General features: G+C 31.3%; 1 protein-coding gene across 4 annotated transcripts in view; it reads right to left on the reverse strand.

Annotated features, from left to right (window-relative positions):
- The window catches only part of LOC143252503 (uncharacterized), an 80,162-nt gene that overhangs the window by 51,991 nt on the left and 641 nt on the right, over positions 1 to 27,530 (reverse strand). For 3 of the 4 annotated variants that reach the window (XR_013029016.1, XM_076504746.1, XM_076504747.1), the window contains exons 2-13: positions 18,964 to 19,197; positions 18,395 to 18,595; positions 15,941 to 16,093; positions 15,115 to 15,318; positions 13,834 to 13,920; positions 9,896 to 10,089; positions 9,685 to 9,767; positions 7,799 to 7,862; positions 6,856 to 6,924; positions 5,560 to 5,700; positions 1,673 to 1,784; positions 457 to 531 (exon numbers count right to left, since the gene is read on the reverse strand). Coding sequence is in view for 3 of the 4 variants with exons in the window: in XM_076504746.1 (XP_076360861.1) it covers positions 457 to 531; positions 1,673 to 1,784; positions 5,560 to 5,700; positions 6,856 to 6,924; positions 7,799 to 7,862; positions 9,685 to 9,767; positions 9,896 to 10,089; positions 13,834 to 13,920; positions 15,115 to 15,318; positions 15,941 to 16,093; positions 18,395 to 18,595; positions 18,964 to 19,197 (1,617 nt within the window). In the remaining variant the exon portion in view is untranslated. The remainder of the gene's footprint in view (positions 1 to 456; positions 532 to 1,672; positions 1,785 to 5,559; positions 5,701 to 6,855; positions 6,925 to 7,798; positions 7,863 to 9,684; positions 9,768 to 9,895; positions 10,090 to 13,833; positions 13,921 to 15,114; positions 15,319 to 15,940; positions 16,094 to 18,394; positions 18,596 to 18,963; positions 19,198 to 27,530) is intronic. The other variant, XM_076504748.1, reaches the window with a different exon arrangement.

A 27,530-nucleotide genomic window follows, 5' to 3' on the forward strand; every position in this document is an offset into this window, starting at 1 on the left:
ATATAAATTAAAAACTAACATCTTTTACCTTTAACAATGTAATTTAATAACAAAATGTTAATCTTACTGGAGAAAAATACAAAACAGAATTTTCAACATATTTATCAGCATAAAACATTCCCACAAACTAAACATTTTGACATGATAACTGATAACCTTACCCAGTCAAAATTTTATTCTTAAAATGTGTAATTAAATTTGCTTTATGGAAAAAAAATTTAAATTCAAGTTTTTCTTATCTGAGGTGAAAACACTAGTTTAGCTCTTATTTGAAAACAACAACAAATAAATAAAAAACAAATTTTAAATTTTCAAACAATGCAAACAATGACAAGAACAAGTAAAGAAACCACAAATTCACACAAAAGTCTGTACACAAATACCCAACTATTTAAGTGAAACCATAACAATGTTCTTGTATAACAATAATATGCACTAGATTGATGTATCACTTACTGCTAGATGAAGTGGAGTGATGTTGACTGGATCTGACTTGCTGCCTCTTTTTGGAAGAGTACCCGTTTCAAGAAGCTAGAAGAACAGCATAAGTTGAAAATATATAACAATAACGTTTAGTCGTTGAACAGTATTATTTCTTATCCTAATTTATTACAGTTAAATAAAAAAGACCTTAGCAAACTCAATAAATACATATTTAATTTTAAAGCCAATAACTAATTTCTAAATGTTACATCTCCCACTTCTGTTCCACTAATCTTAACTGAAGAAAGACAAAGTAGCTGGTGATACTATCAACTGTTGGAAAAATCTCTATGGTGGAGTTTACAACTAAACAAAAACTGAACAATCACTTTACTTAAAAAAAAAAAAAAAAAAAAAAATGAATAATCAGACATTACCCTATATTTTTGCTATGATATGGCATAACTACTGTTATTAAGCATGGCAATAGTAGCCAAGTTCTCTGTCACAGAAAATAAGTTTCAGGTGACTGGTCATTGGTCATGATATAATAAACAATCATAGTGGTTTATACGAGTGAAGAAAACACTGCCTGAAGCTGTTTAGATACCAGCAAGACACACAAAGAACTACACTGATGTGGAAACATGCCATGACCACAATGAAGACATGCTAACATTTTCACAGTATGGAGAGCAACAAGTCAGACAGCTTAATGGTTCCTTCATTTGAAGCATACCACAATGATAAACAGCTTGAATTAAAGTTGAACTTGATCAAACAAACTATTAACTAGCACTTTCTGAACCTTTATCAAAGTGTAAAATCTTTAGTACAAAACAAGCATTTGTGAATAGTGAGTTCATCAATATACATATGCACATAGGGTCAAGACTGCTCATCTGACATTTGACTGTTGTTAACATTACTTGATAATGGAACTAGATACTCTCACAGGTAGTGAACAGAACATTTCAAGTATTTCTCAGGTGTTTTCCTCAAGTTTACAAAACTGAGTATGGCATTATTGCTGTTAATATTTTTGATAATGGAACTAGACTATCATAGGTGGTAAATATAACACTTTAAATATTCCTAAGTTGTTTTCCTCAAACTTACAAAACTGAATATGGTGTAATTTCAGCAACAAGTTAAACATAGGAATAGCATAACATTTATAAACATGAAAAAGAAACTTCCCTTAACCAAAATAACTTATTTCAGATATTTCAATTTCAAAGATACTTACAGTCTGTAAGGCAGCACACTGACCACTAGCAGCAGCATAGTGGACAGCAGTATATCCCCGACTATCTCTGAGACTAGCATTTGCACCCTGACTTAGAAGGCAGGAAACACAGCTGCAGAGAAAACCATCTTGTAATAAAACAAGGGAAATTTTAACATAAAATATCCTTGGCATTAACATTAACACAACATTAAATGTTCCACAAACCACAATGAATATAATGGTTTACAAATTTAATTTATATTCTTTGAATGTTATGGGACAATTATATTTGAACTCAAATGACAAATTTTAACAATCAAGTCCAAAAATTCAATTTGTTTTAATACAATCTGCTGTAACTAAAGTTATATTGAAAGGAGAGAAGTTACAAAAAAATTTAAATTTTTGACCAAATTTCAGTAACAAATGAAAGAAATTTAATACACACTTAAACAATCATCTACTCATATCCAATGATTTTAAAAGATGTTTATATTTATATTACTTTAAATTCTTAATCACAGTATAAAGTTACCTTATGGTCTAAATTGTCAACTTTTCACTCATATCCAAGTATTTGGTAAGTTCTTTCGAAAGTAATGCAGGATTAACAACATATATAAGACTACAATATTATTTTTTATGAAAAGAATATTCACTTTCTACCATGCATTATTTTTCTTTTTCTTGTCTGTGACCATGGGTCATAACAAGCTGAACTGCAGACAGTGGGTGCCAAGAATATAAATTCTTACATATTAAAACTTTGATATGCACTTAGCCTGATAACAAAAATCTTTTATCAAAATACACTAACTTTATTAAGCAGACAGTCAATGTTTATAAAACGTTACTAGTGGAAGAATGTAAAACATTTCTGATCTCTATATACCAAAATCATAACAAACATATAAAAACACATCATCCTATTGCATTAAAGTTATACCAAACTAGACAGTCCCTTTGCAATATTCATTTACTGAGATTCAGATGCACTTTATATAGTTCTTAACTTCCCGAGTATAGAACTGGTCTTTTTGACTAACCTTGTAACCACATACTTTTTAAGAGGTACTCAGCTTATGTATAATATGAAGTTTTGAAACTTGCAATACTTAAGGTACATGATCATGTGTCACTGTTAGGGTTGAAACACTGAAAAGAAAGAACTATTAACCCACAAGAAGCTGTTACAAAACTTCATAACCTTATAAGAACAAAGTATCCAAGAAGTTATACATACTATAACTTTTAGTGTCCATCTTCATAGCATTACAAGTATATTGTCCCAGAAAAAATCAGATTTTTTAACAAATTATTTTAACAAAAGATGTATGTATGTATGTATGTATGTATGTATGTGTGTGTGTGTGTGAATTTATGAAGCCTTTAGATACAGTCCAAGTGTAAGGTGATTTTTGTATTAAGAATAATATCTTTTTTTCACCTTATATCTTTCATATTGTATTTGCATAACATTTAATAACATGTTTCTCAGTCACATTTTGTGCTTTATCTGTTACTTTTATATCCTGAAACTAACTATACTGAACTTGGTTAATAAACACCAATCCTGAAACTATCATACATCAAATAAAACGGAAAAAAAGTATATTATTCTTTTTGTCACATGCTGCTGAGCAACTACTAGTTTCTTAACTTCATTTAAGTTTTCTCACCTAACATAATTTTAAGTTTTACATCTTATGTACATTTATAACAATTAAAATATAAATAATAAACAAAACTTAGTAATTACACCTGAAGTTATCTTTCTTTTCAAGCTTTTGTACTAATTCGATAGAAGTCCACAAAATGCTACACCTATTCTTAGTAATGGTAATGTCTCAAAATGTTTTTTAAATTCAAATATGCAACTCAGAATACAAAATATTGTCACATATATAAAACAGGATGTTCTAAAGTTACTATAATTTAAATTGCTATCTAACTTAGTAAGGCTTAATGATTCACATACTAAGTACAGTAAATAAAGGGATGTTTAGTTGTTCAAAACCTATTATCTAAATGGCTCATCACATTTAGTAATGACACTTTCCCCTTCTATTGGTTAGAAATAATCCAATACCAAACGTCAGAATTAATGTCATTTTTTGAAACAGAATGTACTTGGAAAAGAGGTTATAGCGTGTGCCTGTCAGTTTGTTGCTCACATCTTTGTAATGTAAAAAGCTTTGTTACAAAAAAAATAACAGTTTAATGCAGGATATATATGAAAGTCCACCAAAAGTTTACATGCTGTATGTGGGTGAGAAAATCTATAATGAAAAATACAGATTAAAGAACTATCATATGATACGGACAAGTGAAGACTGAGAATTTATTAAACCAGAACTGCATGGGATTGGTCCATTAGTTAGAAAGTCAAGAATCATTGTCAACACTTCTCCTCTAATATGGTTTATCGGGCTGATCCCATATCACAAAAGGAATGTTGACTTTGTTTCCAAATTTGCTAAGTATATTTATTTGAAATGTGACAAATTTTTATTAAAATGTACAAGTCTGCTATACCCAAAATAAATCAGGTGTATTACAAAAATATTTATACCTCAGTTATTTCTGTGAACTGACAAAATTAGTTGACACAGGTCCTGACAAGTTGTAGTGTAAGATGGTCATAAAAACTTTTGTACTTTGCTCAATTTGTATATTGTACTTGCATATCCTCTAAAACCTCTATGTTACATGTATCTAGTTTTTTTCAGTATCCTCATATAATGTATCTCCTCCACTATGAACTATTGCTAAATCAGCAGTGTAAGGTAAAGTGAATTATTGTTAATTCTGACATTAAGTACATAAATACCTGGCTCAATGGCACTTTGTAATATACCACAGCATGCACACTTTGACCCTACCCCTGTGTATATAAGGGTTAAATATTTCCTTTTGAAATTAAAATGTATATAATATTGAAGTTTGATTTATAAAGTACATCTTGATGCAAAGTTTACTAAAATACATTGATAATAAAGAAATGTAATTAAATTTTATTTTACAGTTAGGGTAAAAATGAACAAAATATTAGTTTTGCTGAAATAAAATATTTGAAACTTATTTAGAAAGCTTCAAAGATTATGCAAATAAAATTTGAAATCTGTCAGACCAAGAAATGTATGTTTAATCTTAAATTGAAAATCACCAAACTCAGAACAATCAACATTTTGAGCCTGTATACTCATTAAGAAATGTTTGGTGAAAATTCTTTATTAAAAAATTTTAATCTTCTGTCTGCAAATGACTCTTAATGATTGCTGAAAACTTGCAAAATTTTGTGAAGATATACAAAACAAACCAGAAGTTACAGCATGAAAATTATAAAGTTCAATTTGGGGTCATGAACTCAGCTTTACCTATAGTGATAGCTAAACACATTTTTTTCATGCCATTTATTATCTTCAGTGTTCAACCAATCAGAACTATTGCTAGGCCAGAAAATAAAAACCTTCCATCTTACTGATCTGCTTTAAGTAAATATTCAAACCCAAAAAGCAGCCCCTCCTCTTATCTTATTGTACATTTTATGTAGTTTCTAGCTAACACTAGTATGTATCAAGTATGTATGTTTATAAACAACATGAAGAGTAAAACTCAACGTACTACCTTCTTAGATACAATAGTAAATTCATTTATAGGATAGTTAGTTTTATGCTGGTTACAAGGTAAGTCAAATTATCCGAGTCTGTATGCGAAGGGTTAACAATCTGTCACATTTTTTATAATATACTAATAAACAATTGGAAGGATTTATTCTCAACAGAAATGTAAAATTAATATCATGACTTATGAATTATTTGATGGTTCCAGTTTTCAGCAGTATTAATTTAAATGTACTGAGAAACATTTTTCTCCAGTTAGTTAAGCTGAAATACCTATCTTACCGGCCTTCTGCATCAGCAGAGGCAGCATAATGTAATGGTGTGCATCCTTCCACATCTTGTTGGTTGACTGCAGTGTTGGCCTCAAGCAGAAACACAAGACATGAGTAATGAGTTTGACTTGCTGCATAGTGAATAGGAAGCCTGCAACCAAAAGCCAAAATGACTTACACAATTAATCATGTGTTTGAATAAAGAGTATCTTACAAAACATTCTTAATTCATATAACAACTTTACAGGTACCTTAATATTTTCATCTCAAGAATGCAATACTAAAAATATTATGGACTAAGATAGCATGGATGAAAGCATCACAAACAAACTTACACAGCATATAACTTCTTCATTATGAAGACACATGCATGCAGCATTACACTCACTTCAGATATTATACTTAAGTGTAATTTCTTTACAAAATGTATACTTCAGAATTTTTCTCAAAACAGAGTTTAAACAACAAACACCTCAAAACATTTTTTGAAGGACGTACAGAAGACTAAAGATGTTTGGCAGTATAAGAATCAATATTTTTTAATTTTCTTGTAACAATTATTATTCTTTTTACAGTTTAAAATATTAATGACACTGTAGAGTTATTTACTTACTGAATGTTCTTATTAAAAGTGTACATAGTACTAGCAAAAGTATTAAGACAGGAAAACACCAAACTCCTATGGTAAAACTGAACATTACCTTCTCCAGTAAGTTATAAGCCAGCAGATGTGTTCTTCAGGTATTAAACTGTATGCATTTTCTTACAGCAAAGCCACAGGGGCTATCTTTTGGATCCATTACAGGGAAATAAACCCCCAATTGCAGCACTGGAAACCCAAATACTTACCAGTGGATTTCAATTATTAAAACAGCATATTAGAAATGGATTAAAGTAAGACTGCCCTGGTAAATGATACATTTGTAACTTGCTTGAGAACAGTAGTTATTAAATCTTGGGTCACAACCCAAAATTAGGTTTGCACGAGTTTTCAGTGATTGTTCAATCTTTTTTTTTTTTTTCTTGTTGTCCAACAGTGCCAAGAGGGTCTATCTGAAGGCGTGGGCCATCAAGCTAGCCTCACAAACAGAATCTGGGTTGCAGCCATAAAGATATTAAGAACTATTGTTCTAGAATAAACTAGGAAGGAATATCCTAGACCATGTTTTATAACTCAGTTGCTTGCATAACATATACTGAAGAAAACTGGTATAGAACTTGCACTCCCTTGAAAAGGTAAAATTTAAAGTACAACATGAAACAAAGCAAAATTAGCATCTAGGTAAAAAATGTATATTCACATTACCGATTAAATCTATCACAGATAGTATACTCTGCACCATGATGTATAAAAAGATCCAAACATTCAAAGCTCCTGAAATGAAAAAGAAAAGTTAGTAATAATTTTGTTCTGTTTCAAAGATATTCTATATACATTAATGTTTTATAAAGTAATCCTCAAGTCATTTGATAATTGTAATAACATAAATAGAGCAGTTAGAACTCAAATGACCCAGCAAATTTGAATTATCGCTTTCAGGAAATAACATTTAATTAAAAATCATTGGAAAAAATTTTAACACAAGCTCCAGAAACAAAGATATGCTTTACTTAAACTATGGTTGAATTTTGTTATATTCTATATAATACAAATAATGAAAAAACACCAGATAACATTAATCTGACTTTGTTAGGCAAAGGCTGTATTATAGATGAAGATACCTAGACACAAAGCAGAATAAAATTTCATGACCATAATGTGGCAAGTTTTTAACTGCCTCCAATTACCCTTATAGTATTCCTTTTCTCCCATTTATTCAAACAGACCATCCTATTATTTTCATATATACCATAATGATAATATAAATTTATTAAAGATGCACCTTTGTATAAATGTGAAAATGTATCAATAATGAATATGATTATTTTATATTTCAGTATTACATTCATGTAGAAAAATTTCCCTCTCCCTCTCCTGATCATTACAAAAAAATCTAATTTTCCTGACCATAATATATAATTTTCCAGCTCTCTCTGACTCTGAGAATCCCAATTATGATTAAGTTTATTATCAATTCTGATGTAACGATATAAACTTGTATTACTCTACCAAACATACATATGTAAACATTTTTTTTTAAATTTTGATGTAATGATTTATTTTTCAAAATTATTCAAAAATTAGTAAATGCAATGATAAAAAATAAAAGAAACAGTCAAATTAACTAAAAAAAATTACAAAACAATACCCTCCAAATGCTGCAAAATGTACAACATTTCTTCCATTGTCATCTTTGGCTGCAAAATCTACCCCTGGAAAGGAACAACAGATGTGTATGACTAAATGTATATAATAATTTTGTTAACATCAAAGTACAACCCTGCTAATGCTTAATGCATATTTCAAAAGAATATATTTATATTAGCATTGTCTCAAGTAAACACAGTTACGAATTTGTTACAAATAAGACAACTAAGATGCCTATGCTGACTGGATAATGTTGAAGCCTATGATTGTTTTGTATACAACTAATTTCTCAACTTTTGTATTGATTTAAGAGACTTTAAAATGCCAAACTGTTTTGAAACTAAAAATATAATTTATCATGCAAACTGCTTATTAAAAGAAACAACAAATTAATATTTTTTCTCTAAAATTTGTCATTTTCCTATACTTTATAAAAGTTAATGACAGCAAATAATAAACTAATGAACTGATATTTGAACTACCAATCATATTTCTGTACTTTAGTTGCCTTCGCTTGTTTGTAAGGGGGACTTCGTTAATGTACAAGTGCATACTACATGAACACAGAGTATGAAATATTTTATAATTTTTAATTAAAATTATATTTTGAAAACTATGTAAGAGTTTAATGTAAAGTATTTACCTAACATACTTTTAGTACAAATAAGTCAATCACATTGGAAAGTAGTTTTCAGGTGGTATAAATTACTGATAAAAAAAATCAACTTATTGTGCACAGTAAACTATACATTAGAGGTGTTTTAAATTTTCTGGAAGACACTTTTTTAAAAATATAAAAAAACAAATTAATGACAGTAATCACATCACATCCTTGGAAAATCTTACTTTTATAGTGATGCTTTAATTGAAATACTATGAAAAATTTCACAACAGTGAGGCTTGCAAATTAAAGAAAACAATTAGAACCTGATTTATAGCTGATAACACAATGTAACAAAATTTTTACTTTTTCTTGTTTCTGGGAAGAAAGTGTTATTTCCCAATTGCTTATGCCTAAAGTAAATGGAAAACAACTATATTTCTCTTCAAACTTTGCTTTTGTGATCTGGTAGCATATAACAAAAACATGATGGGAGACTGACTATATTTGGGGGCTGATACATGAAAGTGATTTATATTACAGTTGCAAATCTCAAAAAACTACTCACTTCTGAACATTTTTGTTCATTTTTGCATAACTTTGATATAAATATATGTAAATCTTGATTCATATGTTGGTTTTATTCAGACCTTGTGTGAATGAAAATGTTCAAGTTTGCCCGTTTTTACACAGAAAATAGGCTAATTTTTAAATTCATTGTCCAGGTGACAAAAGCAAAGTTTAAAGAGAATAATGGTTATTTTCTGAACTTTTACAGCATAAGCAATCAAGAAATAATACACATTATCCAGGAACATAATTTGTATTACATAGTGTAACCTTTCTTATTATGCTGCAGCAATACAAGTATCTGAAAAATATGAAAGTTTAAAATGACGATACCACACTAATGCAAAAAAACATTTTATAAATATATTTTTGGATATGTAACACATAACTGAAGTTTTATTAACAACGCTTGTTGCTTGACCACAGTTCAATCTATATTCTCTCCGAGCCATAAAAATAAAATACATAATTTACCATATTGAAAAATAAATAACTACAATCCTGGCCACAATGTAATAAACTACTCAGGAAAAATGTAGTCTGCAAAAAAACATATCAAATTATTAAATGTGTTTAGAATTAATGCAATTTATAATTAAAATATAATATATTAAAATATTGTTTTTTATAATGCTGATTAAAACAGTTTACAAAGTTAAGGTTAATTACTAAATAATATCTTTCTTTATAATTTGATGATTTGTTCTGACACTTACCTGCCTCAATGAGTTTACTGCAACAGTTCAAAAAGCCACGTAATGCAGCAAGATGTAAGGGGGTCATGCCTCCATCACCACGCCTACAGAAGAGGTCATGAAGTGTGGATGTTCAAAACATTTACAAGCAGAATATTAATATAACTGTCCTTTAAATTATAACACTATCATATTGCATATATAGCCAGAAAGATAAGGAACACATGCTAACTTGTTAGCGTCAGCTCCAGCTGAGAGGAGAAGGACGACCAGGAGCTCGTGGCCATAATGTGAAGCAATGTGAAGAGGTGTGAATCCAACTTTATCCATGGAGTCAACAACAGCACCATGGTCCAATAGTGTCTGAGCACGAGTAAACCTTCCGTGGATGGCAGACAAGTGGAGTGGAGTCCTGCCACCTCGAGTCTGCAAAGAGAAAAGAGGAATGTTATGACATAAGCAAGAATTTTGTTTACTTGTATAGTTTGAAAGTCAACAATTAGATCTTTGGCCATTTAACAGTTCAAATTCAGTTATCCAAAATATATCATATTGCAGTTAAAATGTCAAACTACAAAATGCATCAGGAAAATATTTGTACTATCTTTAACTTCAACTGTTAGAAAAACTACAACTCAACCACTACGGTACAATTTCTTAGAAAAAAAAATGAAACAAAAATCAAAATTATACTATATTTAATAATAAAGAAAATTAACTTTATTCTGGTGAATTCTCTATCTCATGGGGTTTTCATTAGTTATGAAAACAACTTCAAAGTACCTAACACTCAAAAAATGCTAAGTAAAGAGTTTTTTTTATTGTGTTATGATGTGTAAATCAAAACATTTTTCTATTATACTCTTACACTTTTGTCGCAAGATCCTTTTCAGAAGGTTTTACAATTATTGCATTATATCCCTTTCATTATGTCACAATTTCTAACCAAGTATTTACAAACCATATTTTAATTTCCAAATACATATAAGCTCCTAACTACATATTCTTACACTATTCATGAATCTGTATACCTAAATCTTATTGTACTGTACATTATTGACAAATTATTTTAGATTTAATCAAGCTGAGAGATGAATGAAACTGTTCAAGGATTTTTTTTAAAATACTGAAGAAATAAATATTTACTTAAGTGTTCTTAATAATTAATTAATCATATTTAATATATGAAATTTTGTCTATTATTATTATTATACATCTTCATAATAAAGATTATTTTGCACTGTAGACTTTCTTGCACCTTGAGACATTTGTCAGACTATAGCAAGTAATAACAGTAACAAATGAGCAACATAGTCTAATCATTATAAGTAAGAATGTAAAAATAGCATATTAAGTCATACATTTATCAGTGTTTACTTTTTGTTTTGATATATGCAGGCTACATTTTCTGTTCAGAAGTTAACATTTAAAAATCATCAGTTTTATATTCACTACACAGAAACATGTAATGCCTGGTAAAGGATACACTCAAAGTTCAGTTGTTTAATAATATATCAAACCAAACACACAAATGACACTGAAAGTAAAGTAAATAAATAACATCACAGGGAGAAGTAATTGACCACAGTAAGTCCAATATATCCTCAAGTTAAGGCAAATTATGTTGGTTCTGTCTAAACAGATGATTGCATCTTTATCATCTGCTAAACCTACAATAATCCGAGAATCTTTCAGGTTGATACATTTATTCGAGCTGTATGAATCAAATGCTTCTAAATCTCTCTTTTAATAGAAAGAACCTCCAATCAAAAATAAATAATGGATGAAGAAAAAAAAAATATTTTGGGATTAAATTTTTTTAAAAACTGATTGTCTTTCATGTACTTAGAAAATGATGAAAAAAGCCAATATTACATACTTTAATTTAATGGAATACTCTTTCTAAATTATCTATAAAAAGTGTTTACTGGATGCCTAAAAGCAATTTTAATTAATTGAAACAGTTAAACTAATAGAAAATGAGTTATCTGTAAAGTTATCAGCAGCAAGTTATGCCATTAATATGTTACTATTTCAAATTCAAACTTAAACAGGTTGTATTCCCTTAATACTTACTCCAAGCTTTACACATATAATCAGCATGACCTCAAATGACAATACAAAAGTCCTTATTGCAACCAAAACTGAAATGGGTCCACACAGTCCACTTGAGAAATGTCAGCACAGGTCAAATTTTAACTGTGATTCCTCAACAATTAGTGATAATTATAAAAGTAGACTTTATTTGGGTTGTGGAATTACAGATGCCATGACTTTTTGACAGTTATAATTAAAATTTAATTACATAACTTTATTATCAATGTACAGCAATAAATGTGACATTAAATTGTAGTTTATAATTCAAATGTTAACATTATATAAGCTGGAATTTCAAAATAAAAACTGTCAACAAATTGACAGTTGACAATACAAATTGTCAACTTTTCCGTATCATGCGACACTTCTCTGATACCAATATTCAATTTTTCATTTTCTCACAACCCTTATATGAGTCCCTGGGTTTAATATCAATTTTGCACCTTTTCATAAATTGCCTATCACATCACTCAACAATCCTCTTGGATTAACCAATAGAAAGAAAAACGTTTTAGTTTACCAATTCCCATATAATGCTATGTTCAGCATACCAATTCACTGTACACAGAGCAGTTAAATTAAAAACTAGACAACTGATAGTAGTTAAGGCATTGATTTCTTTGTATATATTATTATTTTTGTGTCCATAACTGAACTAAATAAAAATTATTTTATGTACTAATACCACTGTTATAAAATTTTAGGGCTAAGTTTCACCTGGGCCAATAGAAATTAAAAGAGGTGGTATAAGGTTGATAGTTTGACCAAGCCTGCATATAAACTCATGAAGAGATAATCCGTTTCTGTGCATCTTCCAACTGGTAAACAAGAATTTTCTTAGTTACAAATACTGACTGACAGTTGCTGTGATACCAATAATTAATGTTCTACAGTTATCAGTGTTGACATCACACTAATAATTAATGTTCTACAGTTTTCAGTGTTGACAAAATACCAATAATTAACGTTCTACAGTTATGAGTGTTGACAGAATACTAATAATAAAGAACCAAATCAGACTGAATATATGATTCCAAATTCCAATATGAAACTACAATTGTTTATACTTAAATTCAATTGTTTTATTGCCCTTTAGTTCTAACATATGTCACCATTACTGACATAACAGGCAAATACCAGATATGTTACTGTATGCAATATAACAGGTTAATATTGTAACTGTCAGTATTAGTCATGTAACAAATTACTATGATACACCAACACTAGTAATATAACAGGTTACTACCACATATCAACGTTAGTATATATATAGTATATATATAGCAGGTTACTACCACATATCAACGTTAGTATATATATATAGCAGGTTACTACCACATATCAACGTTAGTATATATATAGCAGGTTACTACCACATATCAACGTTAGTATATATATATAGCAGGTTACTACCACGTTAGTATATATATATAGCAGGTTATATCAAGGTTACTACCACATATCAACGTTAGTATATATATATAGCAGGTTACTACCACATATCAACGTTAGTATATATAGCAGGTTACTACCACATATCAACGTTAGTATATATAGCAGGTTACTACCACATATCAACGTTAGTAATATAGCAGGTTACAACAACATTTAAACATTAGTAATATAACAGGTTAATACTAACTACCATACATCAACATCAGTAATACAACATGTTACCACCATATTTTGACATTAGTACTGAGGTTTTACTTCAAAAAGGTTTAAAACTACCTGCTGATATGTAGACTATCAAGTGGGTTTTCATCTTGAATTTTGATTAGTTGATTCAATAATGTGTAAATGGAATTTACTGAACTTTAGGAAGTTGTAAACAAAAAAATGATTTTTAAGATTTTCAATCAAACTATAGTAAACTTGGATAACCCTACTAAATTTGACACTCCAAGAATCTGTTTAACCAAGCTTTAGATAAGTTAAATGAAAATATATTTAAAGCACACCTTTAATGTACGACCTCCTTTTTTCCTTAATGATATTCAATCTCAAGTTTTTTTTCTAAACGTTTGTCTGTAACACCCATTTAATAAATAAAAAAAAGGTACGAAAACATACTTGAGCATTTACATTGGCACCTTCTCTTATAAGGACTTCTAAACACCCACCACCATGTGTAGAAGCAGCAGAATAATGCAGTGGAGTCTGAAATTAAAATGTTTAATTGTACTTACAATCTTACCTCAACAGAACTAACAATGTTTATCAAATTATACTTTAAACTTGTCTTGGAGGGTTTTTCATTTTAGGCTTTCCTACATGAAAGGTTCGCTCATCCCCATTTAGGCTCAAACTAATTATAAATAACATGTGCTAAAGATGCCAAGCTCAGTTTCACTTATGAATCCTTTGTTCTGTATCTGAGTACTATGAAACTGTGTGTGGAAAATATCAGGTATGAAAAGTATGTTGAGACAAAAATTGTTGTAGAATGTTTGTGTAAAGTTATACAAAGTACTATCTGTGCAGAGCTAAAACCTTATTTTGAACTGAAATACTAAAAAACTTAGTTAACAGCACGCAGTCCACATCTTAGGCTACTCCTTATATGATTAAATAGTGGGATTCCTGTGTCAAGTATTTATAGCACTTACAAATGACTAAAAGGTTCATTTCTGTTTTTATCAATTATAGAAAACCTTTACACTGATGGTATTGCAAGTTTAGATATGTTAAATTATAATTAAACAATCTGAGACAGTAATTATTCACTTCTGTATGTATATATGACAAAAAGATGGGTAAAATTTGCAAACAATGTTTCCGTTTTGTTTAATTAAAATACAAGCCAAATCAATGTAATTGATGTGGTTATATATTTCCAGTGTACACTATCCTAGTATCTACAGTGGAACATGGGATGTAGAAACATTCACTACATAAAAGCCTAGTCATGTACATGATTGTGGTTATCTTCACTACAAACGTCATAAAACAGACTTTTCATGTACAAGAGTATGGTTGTCTGCACTACAAATGTCATAAACCAAAAGACCTGTCATGTACAGAATTGCATGGTTGTCTCCACTATAATTTTTAAGCATGTAAGAAAATCAAAACTCATATGATAGGAATCACAACAAGCAGGACAGCAAACAATCCTTTATCACAAAACTGAGAGAGTATGATTTTACCATCTTGGTTTCATGGTATCTTATTAGCCCTTATGTGGAAATTATTCTTAACAATTAAAACTTCTACCATGTGTACTCCACAGGTTTAATTATAAGTACTAATTTGTCATGCCATACTTAAAATTTCATCTAACTAGTAATCCATCCTTCGTTATGAAATGGCCGACAGTAACTTGTTAACCACTTTGGTAAAATAATGCCTTACCAGTCCTACGTGATTCACAGCATGAACGGAAGCCCCGTGTGTTACAAGTTCATCTGCAACATCATCGTGCCCATTAAGACAAGCAATATGAAGTGGAGTATTACCATACACATTCACAGCATCAATCTCTGCTCCAAGTTCCAGAAGAAGCTGGACACCACCTAAACGGCCATTTGCTGCTGCAGCATGGAGAGGAGTATACCACTTGAATGAAGAGAAACGTTACATTTAGTCCTTCATATCATGTACACTACTGCAAACAAATATGGAAGCAAAGGACAGAGTAATGATATAATGCAAATTATATTAACAAACTATGCACAAGCAAAAGTACAATGCACTGTGGCAGAAAGTACGCAAAGTCAATGAATACACTAGCCAGAACATTAATTTTTGGAATGCAAGTCCTTTCTTTAAAAGAGTTTGATACTGTGCTTTCTTGATCCCATAAAGTTGTTCAACTAAGTACTATGGGAATTGTACTCCATCTATCCTGCAGCACTTTTTACAATTCAAACTATTATAATATCACTAATAGAACATATCAAAATGTGATAAAATGTACAAAGTTATAATATTTCACTCCATTCACTTCCTTGTAAACATTTCTATATCTGTACCTTCAGGGACATAAATTTCCAACTAGCTGAATGACTATAATAAAACACTAATTAGCTAAATGCAGCCCTAATGGACAAACATCCATTTCCAAAATTAAGTTATTGTAAGATTCTTTTACAAATATGTGAAATAAAGTTAAGGCAGAGAAATGGACTAGTTAATATTACAAAAGATATACATAAAGAAAAATTGCTATTTTGAGTACCTGTTTATCCCTGACATTCAACTCTGCTCCAAAATCTTTCAGTAACTGAATAATATCTGTATGTCCCATGTATGCAGCCCAGTGAATTGCTCTCCTGTCTTTCTTGTCAAAAGAGTTACATGTAGCTCCATTCTTAAGTAGAAGGTCAACCATCTGTATAAGTAACAGTGAATTATATAATATAAATGTTTAAATATTATATAATGTCAATTTTAAAATATTTTTTGATTTAAGATTATCCAAACAGTTACAATTAACATTAAAAACTTGTGTCAAAAATAAAGGTAAAAGCAAAAAGCAAGTGATCAAGTTATTTAGAATTAAGTTACTTTTTAAATATTAAATTATTCTATATGAAAATTTATCCTACACGTTAACAAAGTACAAAACATGTAACAAGCTGAAAATATACTAAATAGGACAGTGATGGTTTCTCCCTTCAAAATTACAGAAAATTACCGTGCTTAAATTACTGATATTTATTCAAAAAATAAAACATTACTTCACAACATAATTATAAATCATAAAAATACTAAATATGACAATGACTTGTAACATTACTAATTAACAAAAATTTCATTTGCTTAGTTCTTATGACTCTCTTCAACATTTTATATTAACACAAGCATTCTGAGGTGATTGTAAACAAAACATAGACAACCATTTAGGAAATCAGCATGTAAATAATTTAAGTGAATCTAGCTTGTAAAAAGGGGCAATACACTTAAGATATACCACTTCAACTGTCATAGACAGAGAAGACAATAAAGTAGTGGAAACTAAAAATGTAACTCAGTTTATGAGTTCCATTTAACAAATCTTGCAGTAGTGGGCAAAGTTTGTGTGAAATAAACCATGAACTGTAGTAGAGATTGTTATTTAGCTTATTTGCAATATTTGTATGTAAAAATGGAAAGTTCATAAGTTCAAAGTTATGCTGTTTTTTTAATCTCTAAACTTACATGTTTAATTAATGATGATGCTAGAATCTAAAACCAGATAGTGTGCTTTGTTTTTAAAGTTTTGTTACAGAGCAAGATCTAATGAATATAGTTGTTTAGCTTTATCAAGAAAACCTTAATAATTAAGTATATAATAAGTCTACATGTACAACTGATGTGAAAATTTAAACTATTGTCTTCCTTATTAAGATTTGTTATGTATGAAAATGCCAATTTGAAGATAAAATCTGCATACCTCTCATTGGAATTCTTATATTTATTGGAAGACATTGGTTAAATTATAAAAATGTTTCAAGTAAAAAATTCAAGGCCTGCAATAAATTATTTAACATGAAATGGTGATAATTTTTTTATGAATGACACTGTTATAGAAACATTCACAATTTTATCATTAAGTCTAGAATAAAAATTATTAAAATCAAAACAATTCTATTGTTTTAACCACAATGCCTTAAATTTTCTCTCTACATTTGATGGAATTATCTATAATAGTGAACAGATTAATTCTTACTTTGTTCACATACTGTACTTTAGACCATCACCTACCTACCTGAGTTTGGTTTTCTTCTTTGCTCCAATAATAAACTTGTATTTTTTATGACGTTTAACGTAATTTAGGTATCACACCCTAAAGCCAACAGAATGTTAAAGTGTAATGCACATAAGAGTTTCCTATACCAGTTTTAACACACTTATACATCCTTTCCTTATCCACATTTTGATGTTTTTAAATTAAAACCTAGTTTAACTCTTTTGCTACAGGCTTGGTATAATATACACAATTTTGTGCACACATTCGCACATGATAAGTACTTGTACTATAACTTTTGATACAGCATAAGTAACTTCACAAAATCTGGAAGACTTTTCGTAAAGACTAAAGGTATTTTGTATTAAAACAAATCAGGTTTTTTAATGAAATCTTTTTACTGAAGATTTATTTGTGAAAATATTGTTTTATTACCAGTGTGTACAGTCAGATATTTTATTTTCTATTCTCTTGCTTAGTCTGTCACTTGACTAACTTCATAAACATTATAAAAAGAAAAAGGGTGACTAGAATAACTTCATATTATAACATGAAAATACAGGATTTTAGTCTAAATAGCTTAAGTCTCATACATATATATTTTATTATATTGACCTTCCAGTCATGCCTAGCTAACACTACATAACTTGCATTGAGGTGCACATGCACTCACGTTACATATCCAGTAATATAAAACCTTTAGCCTTTCCTGTTTTACTAGACTAATATGGAACTAACATTACTAAAGAGTATATTTCAAAGATAATTCAAGAAATGCAAAGATGAGAGAACAGGTAAGAACTGTTTACGTGTGATGCAAAACAATTAACCATTTCTTGTACATCTTATATTTTCCTTTCATACTGAATTAATTATTTTATACAAAGGTTTATGATTTTTTTTTTTATAAAGTAAATAAATGAACTTCTCTAATACACAAACATCTACACTTTATATACACACCTCTGTATGACCATTATACGAAGCATGGTGTAAGCCTGTGCGTCCTGCTCGGTCTGATATATTTAAATTATTTTGAAGGGGAATGATGAATTTTGCACATTCTATGGCATTGTTGGCTGCTGCAACATGGAGAGGGGTCTGCCAGCTTTTGTCTCTTGCATTAACATCAGCTTCATGTCGAAGTAACGTTTCCACGGTATCCTAAAAAAGGGTTGAAGTTTACTTACACAAGATATTTATGGAAAGAAACATTTCTATAAGAAAATCTAATTTCTGGTCTGCTATAACTTCTCTTGTTTTGGAAATGACTTAACTATTTATAACAACACACTCAGAAACTAGAATCACAACTACACAAAATCAATCCCTCCAAGTTCATTATCTACCATAGGAAGCTTTCCACTTCTCTCTTAAAATTTAAATTTATGCCAATACTGTGTAATCAATGTATGGTTTTATTGTATAAAATCTTATGTTCAAATCATTCTCCAGTCAACTAAATCACTTGCAATACTTAACATTAATGTGTGGTTTGTTGTGCAAAACACAAAGTAAAAAAACTGAAATACCTCACTCCCCGTGGAGCAGGCTCGATGTAGTGGGGTTATCCAACGATTATCTTTGGTGTTAACTCGAGCTCCATTTTGAATCAAAATTTCAGCAATATTTGCTTCTCCACAGAAGGCTGCAGCATGTAGTACACTTCGACGTTCTGTATCTTGATAGTTCACATCTTCTCGTTGTAAAATCAGTTCACGAACTTCATCTGCATCTCTTTTGAAAACAGCATGTATAAGCAAGGGCTGAAAAGACAACACTGCATTAGTTGTAAACAATGTTAATAGCATCAAAATACTGAATGAATTAAAAAGTAACAACATAGCTAATGCGAGTCTAATAACAAACACCAGCTTAGTGTTTTGATAAAGTCCTGACCCCACTCCTACCCTAATGTTTCACAAAATTGCATTAATCTCAATAAAATCTACAAAATATAAAAAAACAAATTTCCTCAACTTTGTATAAAAATATTATTCTGACATCAAGAAGGTATACTGAAGGAGTATACATGTAAACAGAGAGAGAGAATTCCAGACATACCAACTTTCACACACTCCATGAGTATCATCCACATTTAGTTCTCCTCTCCCACATACTTTTTCCCTATTAAAAATTGGAGCCAAATTTGGCTTTCTTACCCACAGTTCTTCTGCATAATCTAATTTTGTTATCCCAGTCAATCCCATTAATTCATAAATTTTAAAGGGCACAAAAAGGAGTTTATTAACCCATCAAAGAAGTCCTTTCCATCTCCCAACCTTATCCACCCCTTACTACTCATGTATTCTTCCAATCTTTCTTGAACTCAGTTAAATTTTCTGCCTCCATCACCATTGAAGGCACCTCATTCCAAAAGTCAATCACATTGTTTGGAAAGTAATACTATCTAAACTGTAAATAACTCTTATGCTGCCAAAATTTGAACTTAAGACCCCTTATCCTATTGTTTTCATTGCTAAACACAAAACAGTTTGATGGATCTATATTATCAATACCCTTAATCATCTTAAACATCTCAATCAAATCCCCTCTGACCCTTCTCCTCTCCAGAGAAAAGTATAGAGATCTCAGTCTTTCCTCACAAGACAATTCCACCATCCAGATATTTAAGTAGCTCTTCTCTGAACCTTCTCCAAAAATTCAATGTTCTTCATGAGAAACAGAGACCAAAATTGTACACAGTACTCTAAATAAGGTCTAAAAATGATCTATATAGTGAAAGAATAATATTCCTTGCCTTGTATTCAACATTTTTATATATGTTACCCAAAATCCTTTTAGCCATATTATTAACTACAATACACTGTTTATATGAATTAAGTGATTTTTCAATCACAATACCATGATCTTTTTCTTCAACCACAGTATTCAATGTACTTACACTTAAATCATGATAATTTGAAATGTAAAACTTACATGCATCACCTTACATTTTGGATAGTTAAACATATATTGACCCAATGCATCAAATGATCTAAATCTTCCTTAAGTCTGCAGTATATTTAATACAGTTAGCCACCCCAAAAATTTTAATGTCATCTGCAAACTTCAAAATTGTGTTAGTCATTCCAAAGTCAATTTTAATAAAAATCATAAACATCAGAGGACCCAGCATAGATCCCTGAGGCACACTGCTTGTAACTGTGATCCAGTCAGATCTAACTTTTTACTATTCTCTACTTTCCAGCAATTTTTTATCCAATTTAATAACATTTCTCCCACACTGAGATTTAATTTTCGAATGTGTCTCTTGTGAGACACTTACTAAACACTTTCTGAAAATCAAGATAAATGATATCCACATTATTTTCTCCATCAATTCTTGCAGCAAATCCTCAAACAACATTAGAAGATTTGTTAAACAATATTTTCCATTAGTTAAACCACACTGGCTCTTTAACACTATTAAACTATCAACATCTAATTTTTTTATTCTCTTTCACTACCCAATACCCTATAAAAAATATTAGCTAGTAGCTTATAGATAGAATATTTAAGTTCCTTTGAAACTCTAGGCTAAAATTTGTCTGCTCCAGAGATTTATCAATTTTTAGATTTCCAAAAACCTTTCTCCATCATTGTTAGATTCAAAACTTTTTCTAATTAATTCCCCTGAAATTAATATTTCTCATAATAATGTTTCTTTTAACCACTATTCTAATCTCATTTTGCAGTTTCTTATTAACTTCCACATTCTGAACTAGAGGTCTATAACATATCCCAATTACAAAACTTCTCCCTTTATATCAACTGGCAGTAACCTGAACCTACCCTCCAATGTTATTTTCTTTAATATGTTCTAACTTAACAGGATACAAATCATTCCTCACATACAAAGCTACTCCCATTTTCAACACTCTATTTCTAGTAAATAATCTATGGCCTGGTATTTCAAACAAATTTCTATCATCAAAGTTGTTAATACTCAACCAAGTCCCTGTGATATCCATAAAATCAAAATCCTTGATTTTAACAAGTGCTTTGAACTTGATTTTACTTCTTATATTCCTAATATTACATTAACAACAATTATTCATAGATTTTAAAATACATCCATATCTTATGTCTATTGTACTTGTTTTTCTGTCAAGTTATATCTCCAATTTCATCAATGGTATAGTCCTCACCTCTGTCTACCACTGCAGCCCTTGCTAACATGCCTTGTTTAAATGCAAGCCATCCATACCAAAACAGATTAACTTTTCAATTAAAATTATCCCACAAATCCAATCAACCTATTTACTCATCCCTACTTACTGATCTAAGCCTGGCATTCAATTCTAGTAGTGACCTTCTTACTATCTCATCTCCACAATATACTCCTAGCAATATCATTGACAAAAATCAAACTACAGCCCCTTTCCTTAAATGCTGTTATTAATGTTTTATGCTTGTCAACAAACTCCTCAAATCCATTTTTCCTTAGATCACTGCACTGCAAATAGCACCCTTAGCTATCTCTAGATTTACCAGTTACCTCCTGTACCCCTCGCTACTGGACAACATATGCATATTCTTTTGCTCCTATTTACACAACATACTACTATATCAACACACCCAACTTGACAGTCACCTACAACTTTTCTATCCTTTACACTAAGCATTAAGTTCAAACTTGCTGTCAGTCATCTGAAGTTGGCCTTTCTAATCCTGGGTTCAGGTCAAAATGAAATGAAAATGTGTAAAAGAAATCATGCTAAAACAGTATACAGTCCAATAAAAACCTTAAATTAAGTTAAAAAGACCAATGGCTCTTAAAAATGTAAAAACATGAGTGAGGCAGCTAGTATCACCTATGACAATGGTTAATGGCAAGAGCAAACATACCAAAAAAAAAAGTTTAAAGTGGCATTGTTGTTCTTGGTTGTAAAGACGGCATGATAATAAAATATTTATGATTGTGACCTGAGTGCCACACAGACCACACACTGGTGCATCAGTTCCAGATAAAAGAAAGTGGGAGTTAAACTGTGACCAACACATAGCCTAGGCAAAACAATTTCCACCCTTTGATCTTTAGAGAAACAAAAATGGCCAAAGCTTGATTTGAAAAAGCTTACTATTTCATTGCTCACTCCAGGTCAACTGCCAAATGGTGTATAGTCGGGTTTTGATAACTGGACCAAAGTCCATGTATGGAACAGGGATGGTGATGATAGAGCCAGAGCATGAGGACTTTGTTGCTCTGTCAGCTAGCTCATTCCATGAATACCAACATGATCTGGTATCCAAAAAAACTGGACTAGAGAGAGATGGGCCAGTTTGTTTCGGATATTGATAAAAATAAGATGGTAACTAACATGGAATGATGTCAGGGCCAAAAGACAGCTGAGTGAATCAGTATAGATCATACAATTCATATATTGCATAGTTTTGATATGATTCAAAGCAAGAGAAATAGCATACAATTTAACAGTGAACACAGAAACTGTGGAGGGGATTTTGTGTGCTACAACTGAACTGTAACAAACCAAGGTAGAACCTACAGAGTCACTGACTTTGAACCATCTGTATATATGAGAATGGATAGATCATTTGAAAAATGTTCAGCAAATAAAGAGCGATATTTCCAATCAGGAGTACCGCCCTTCCTCAGATGACTCAAAGATAGGTCACAGTGGAAGAGACTGAACTGTTGATACTGCTACGCTATTCAAAGATATATCCAATTTTTCTGATTGTACCCAAATATGAAGGCTAAAAGAAACAATGGCAGATTTTCTATTATAGAAAAGTGTGGTCCACTGAGGATGGAAAACACAACCAAGTAGGATGCTGTGGTAAAGAGAGATGTTTGGAAGCATACATGAAAGACAGTTGCAAATGGCAAATATACAGAGAGAGTTCATGGGACTCCAGATACAAAGTTTGAACTGGAGAAGTACGAAAGGCCCCAGTGCAAAGCTGAAGCCCCTAATGGTGGATAGGATCCAACATTTTCAGTGCTGAGGTTCTGGCAGGGTTGCCATGGGAAAGATGTTGAGGTTTTGGGGATACACTGAGCAGCTGCTTGGACAATACAGTTAGTTACTGCTGCTACACAATCATCTATCAATGATTTACATCAGAATCAAGTTCCGAGAGAGCAGTGAAAGAGGGCCAGTTGGCCTAGTCCAACTTCCACTGAGGCACATGGGTCAGATGGCACTGACCACAGCCAATCTCTCTTAATATGATAGGAAAATGATCACTACCCTGTGGATTGATGTCAACCTACCAAGAAAAGCAAGTAAAAAGTGAAGGGGATCAGATAGATCTATAGCAGTAAATGACTGACTGGGTGCAGTGACTGTATTAGTAAGTTTTAAAAATGTTTCCTGTAAAGAAAAACATTTGGGATGATAAAAGTCAATTAAATCCTTGATGTCATTCACATTTGATTGAAAACCTTGACAGTTCCATTGGATTAGCATGGCCATTTTTCTTTATTTTGAAGATGAATATGGCATGGAGAATTTCTGCTTGTGACCTCGCTTCTTTCCTTTACTGAATGTAGGTCGGTCACTCTCTAGTAATCCTGCTCTGGATCAAGTAGGCAGGTCGGAGTTTGTAAACATGTGTTCCAATGATTGAGGACATGAACGAATGGTTTAATTTTTGGGATATCAAGAGAGGAAGACCCCATGGAAACACCTGGGCTTGAACAAGGTGAAGTTGAACAATGACTGGAAGATGTGGTAGGGACAGAGATAGAAAAAGATACTGATTCATTAACTTTGTTGATTTTGTAGGGTACTAGATTAAGATGAGCTGTTAATGATTCTGTAGGAGGCACAGAAAGGTCTGTCTGGACTCCTACTGTAGCAGTGGAATGGATACCAGCAGCATAAGTCCAAGATAGAATTGGGAATAGTAATTTCCAAGCCTCTGAGTAAGCAATATTATGAACTGTCTTGAGATGTACTTTTCTTCCACCCATTCAGAACAATAAGTAAAACAGGATGGATGTGGACCATTACAGTTAACACAATGCTGTTCTAGTTGGCATTCAAAAGCATCATGGTTGTTACCAGCACAACAAGCACATGTCAAGGCAAGATGTTTTCGAGTGACTAAATCATTGACAATAAAAACATCTGACAGGTTTAGGAATACAAGGCTGTACCTTACAATTCAGATATCTTGCCTTGATTATGATAGGAGGATGTGAAGTAAATGTTAATATTGGAACATTTGTTGGCTCCATAATCCCATCTCTACAAGTAAAACTATAACTCCTTTGGAAGAACTCATGGTAAAATGAGGAGTAACCTCAATGGATATATCCCCAATGGCCTTTGACTTCAAGAGGAGTTTGGAATGTTGTGATGAAGCTGCTTCCACTAAAATGTCCCCCAGACCATAATTTTTTTACCAATTTTAGTGAGCCAGCAATCCCTTCTTAACCCTTCTGAATAAAAAATGGAGACATCTGCCCTAAGGGATTTTTCAGTTAAAGAATGTATAATTAAAAACTGCAGGACAGACTCAAGTTGTCAGTTTGACTGTATAGTCATCAATGCACGGTCGTTTTCAAGTAGTCAATTTTTTCTTTATGCTGTCATGCTTGTTTATTTTTAATTTGAGGGGTATCCATAATTAAAAAAAGAATATTTTGATGTCCTACGAGGGGATGCACTACAGTGCCATATAAGGTCACTGCAGTGACACCTGGGTTTCATGAGCACTATACCCGAACACCACTGTCAGACAATGTCCATTACACCTGTTCAGGACGTCCTATGCTAGCACTCAGTTGACCTCGACCCATATGGACTAGCCGACTGATCTTTGTGGAGAGCACCCCAAGACCACCCATCTACAGGAATTCAAGGCCAAAGTGATGTGTTGAAGTTGGACCCCTCAACCACCAGGATCCTATACCCCCCTTCATGGATCACCATGCACAGCAAACATGCAGGTGGATATTTAGATCCCACAGGTGATAAACTGAAGATACAGAACCTTCTCTGGGAGGTCACCTCACCACGTAAAGGAATCCAAATCGAGGTGATTCAGCTAGATAATGACATTTCTTTCTTCATATAAATGAATACAGTTTGAAGTTTTTGTACCACAAGTACATTTGTTGTACAAATTAGGAGATTACACTAACAGGAACAGTGTAAAGCGAACTATGATAAGTAGAGTTATGTAATGATCAAATGGTGTCAGATCTTTTTGTGTCAACCAGTCTTTTCCCATACAGTTTCACATTACTGAAGGAAATGAAAGACATCTATTACATGTCAATTGTTACACTTAAGAATGATTTCTATAGACTATTCAACACAGTTATCTCAAATGGAAGGGAAGTATAAACATCTAAAGAGGTGATATTTACCAAAAGACACGACTTCTCTCCACTAGCAACAAGTCTGTTTTTAAATTTATGGTCTTGTTATAGTTGCTTTAGAAAATTTCCATTGCCACACACTTTGCAGGGGGATATTCACCATTACCTATGTTTTAACAATGTGTTAGATAATTCACAAGAGAACTTTAATATTTCATAAATCTACTAAGTATACTTTTTCTTTTCTGTTAAGAGTTATTCTGGACAATATTTTAACTCTTGATAAGAAGTGTGTATCAGCTAGTATTAACATGTAGTTCATTCTAAAGTTTGTTTGAAGTTAAGCACATAGCAACACAATGGGCTATGTGTACTCTACTTACCACAGGTATCAAAACTCAAGACTAGCACTTTTAGTCCATACACAAACCACTGTGCCAATAGAGAGCATTTCTCAACTGTGACAACTAGAGATACATATATAAAAAATTTTCATGATATATAATGCAGCTGTTTGCTGAAAGCCTTATCTGACAGTCATATATTTAAAAATCTGTTCCTTGAGGTTTATTATTCACACATCATGCTGCATAAAAATGTTAATTCAATTTCATGTTTCAAAACTTATTACCACTTTTGTCCTTAAAACATTTGCTACTGAGAAAGCAGTTTCCCAGACAATTTCTGTCCAAAGAATAAATATATTCAGTTTTCTACCAATTCTTTAACACACCTCTTGAGTAACAAACTTTTAATGAAATTGGAAAAGTCTTATTAACTTTGGCTGTTCTTCAACTTGAGTTAATCCAAATTTTCTGGCAATCATGTTCTTCCATTTCAATCTCTCTAATCCATACTCAGTAGGGATTTTAGAACTGCCATTTATGAAACAAATGTTCACAACAATGTACACACAGAGATAAACAAATAAGTATGCACTACATACAAAGTACTACTTTCAGTTTCACTCTACTGTAAATTATGTGCAGTACAAACAATATTACAAATTATTTAAGAAAATGCAGATTGTTACCTAGTTTTACAAGGTCTTACAAGTATTTTCCCAATTTAATAACCTTTACTCCCCAAATCTCTCACCTGTCAATTTTTGAAATAGAAGTGACATGTTTAAAAACATGTACAACATTAACAACAAAATGTTGAGGATTCTTAAATTCCAACCTTCAAGGTGCTTTTCCAAGTATTCATTGATAATGCATTCAAACCAATTTTTGGCAGTGAGATTAATTGGCCTTTCATTTCCTGAGTATTAAAACACCAATATTATCAATATCTTCTCAATAACTTAAAGGCAGACACTTGTAATTAGCACATTAATGTAATGAGCATTACTAAGAGTTGGTTATATTAAGATTATAAACATGTTACTGGCACTAGGTATATATACAAGTAAATGATGTTGCTGTCAAAAGGAGAAAACACTAACTTTCACTTGAAATTGACTTGGTAGGCATGTTTTATTCAAATAATAGTGAACAAAATTTTCTCACCTTGCATTTAAAATATCCTACCACCAGTGTAGATATGATTGTATCTATTAACATGTTTTAGAATATAATGGTTTTAAATTTCTGTTACTGATGTGCTAGTATTAATAGACTAAGGAAAGTATCAAACTATAAATAAATATTTTAACGAATACTTTTGAAATAACTGTAAAATTATTACTCTCCTGACAAAATAAACAATTATGTAGGAACACGATTTAAATTAAATGTACAATGAAGTTTTTAAACTGGAACCTATTACAAGTTCAATTATCACTCTTAATGTAAATTT

The sequence above is a fragment of the Tachypleus tridentatus genome, chromosome 6, assembly GCF_004210375.1.
Source record: "Tachypleus tridentatus isolate NWPU-2018 chromosome 6, ASM421037v1, whole genome shotgun sequence".
NCBI classification, from domain to species: Eukaryota; Metazoa; Arthropoda; class Merostomata; order Xiphosura; family Limulidae; genus Tachypleus; species Tachypleus tridentatus.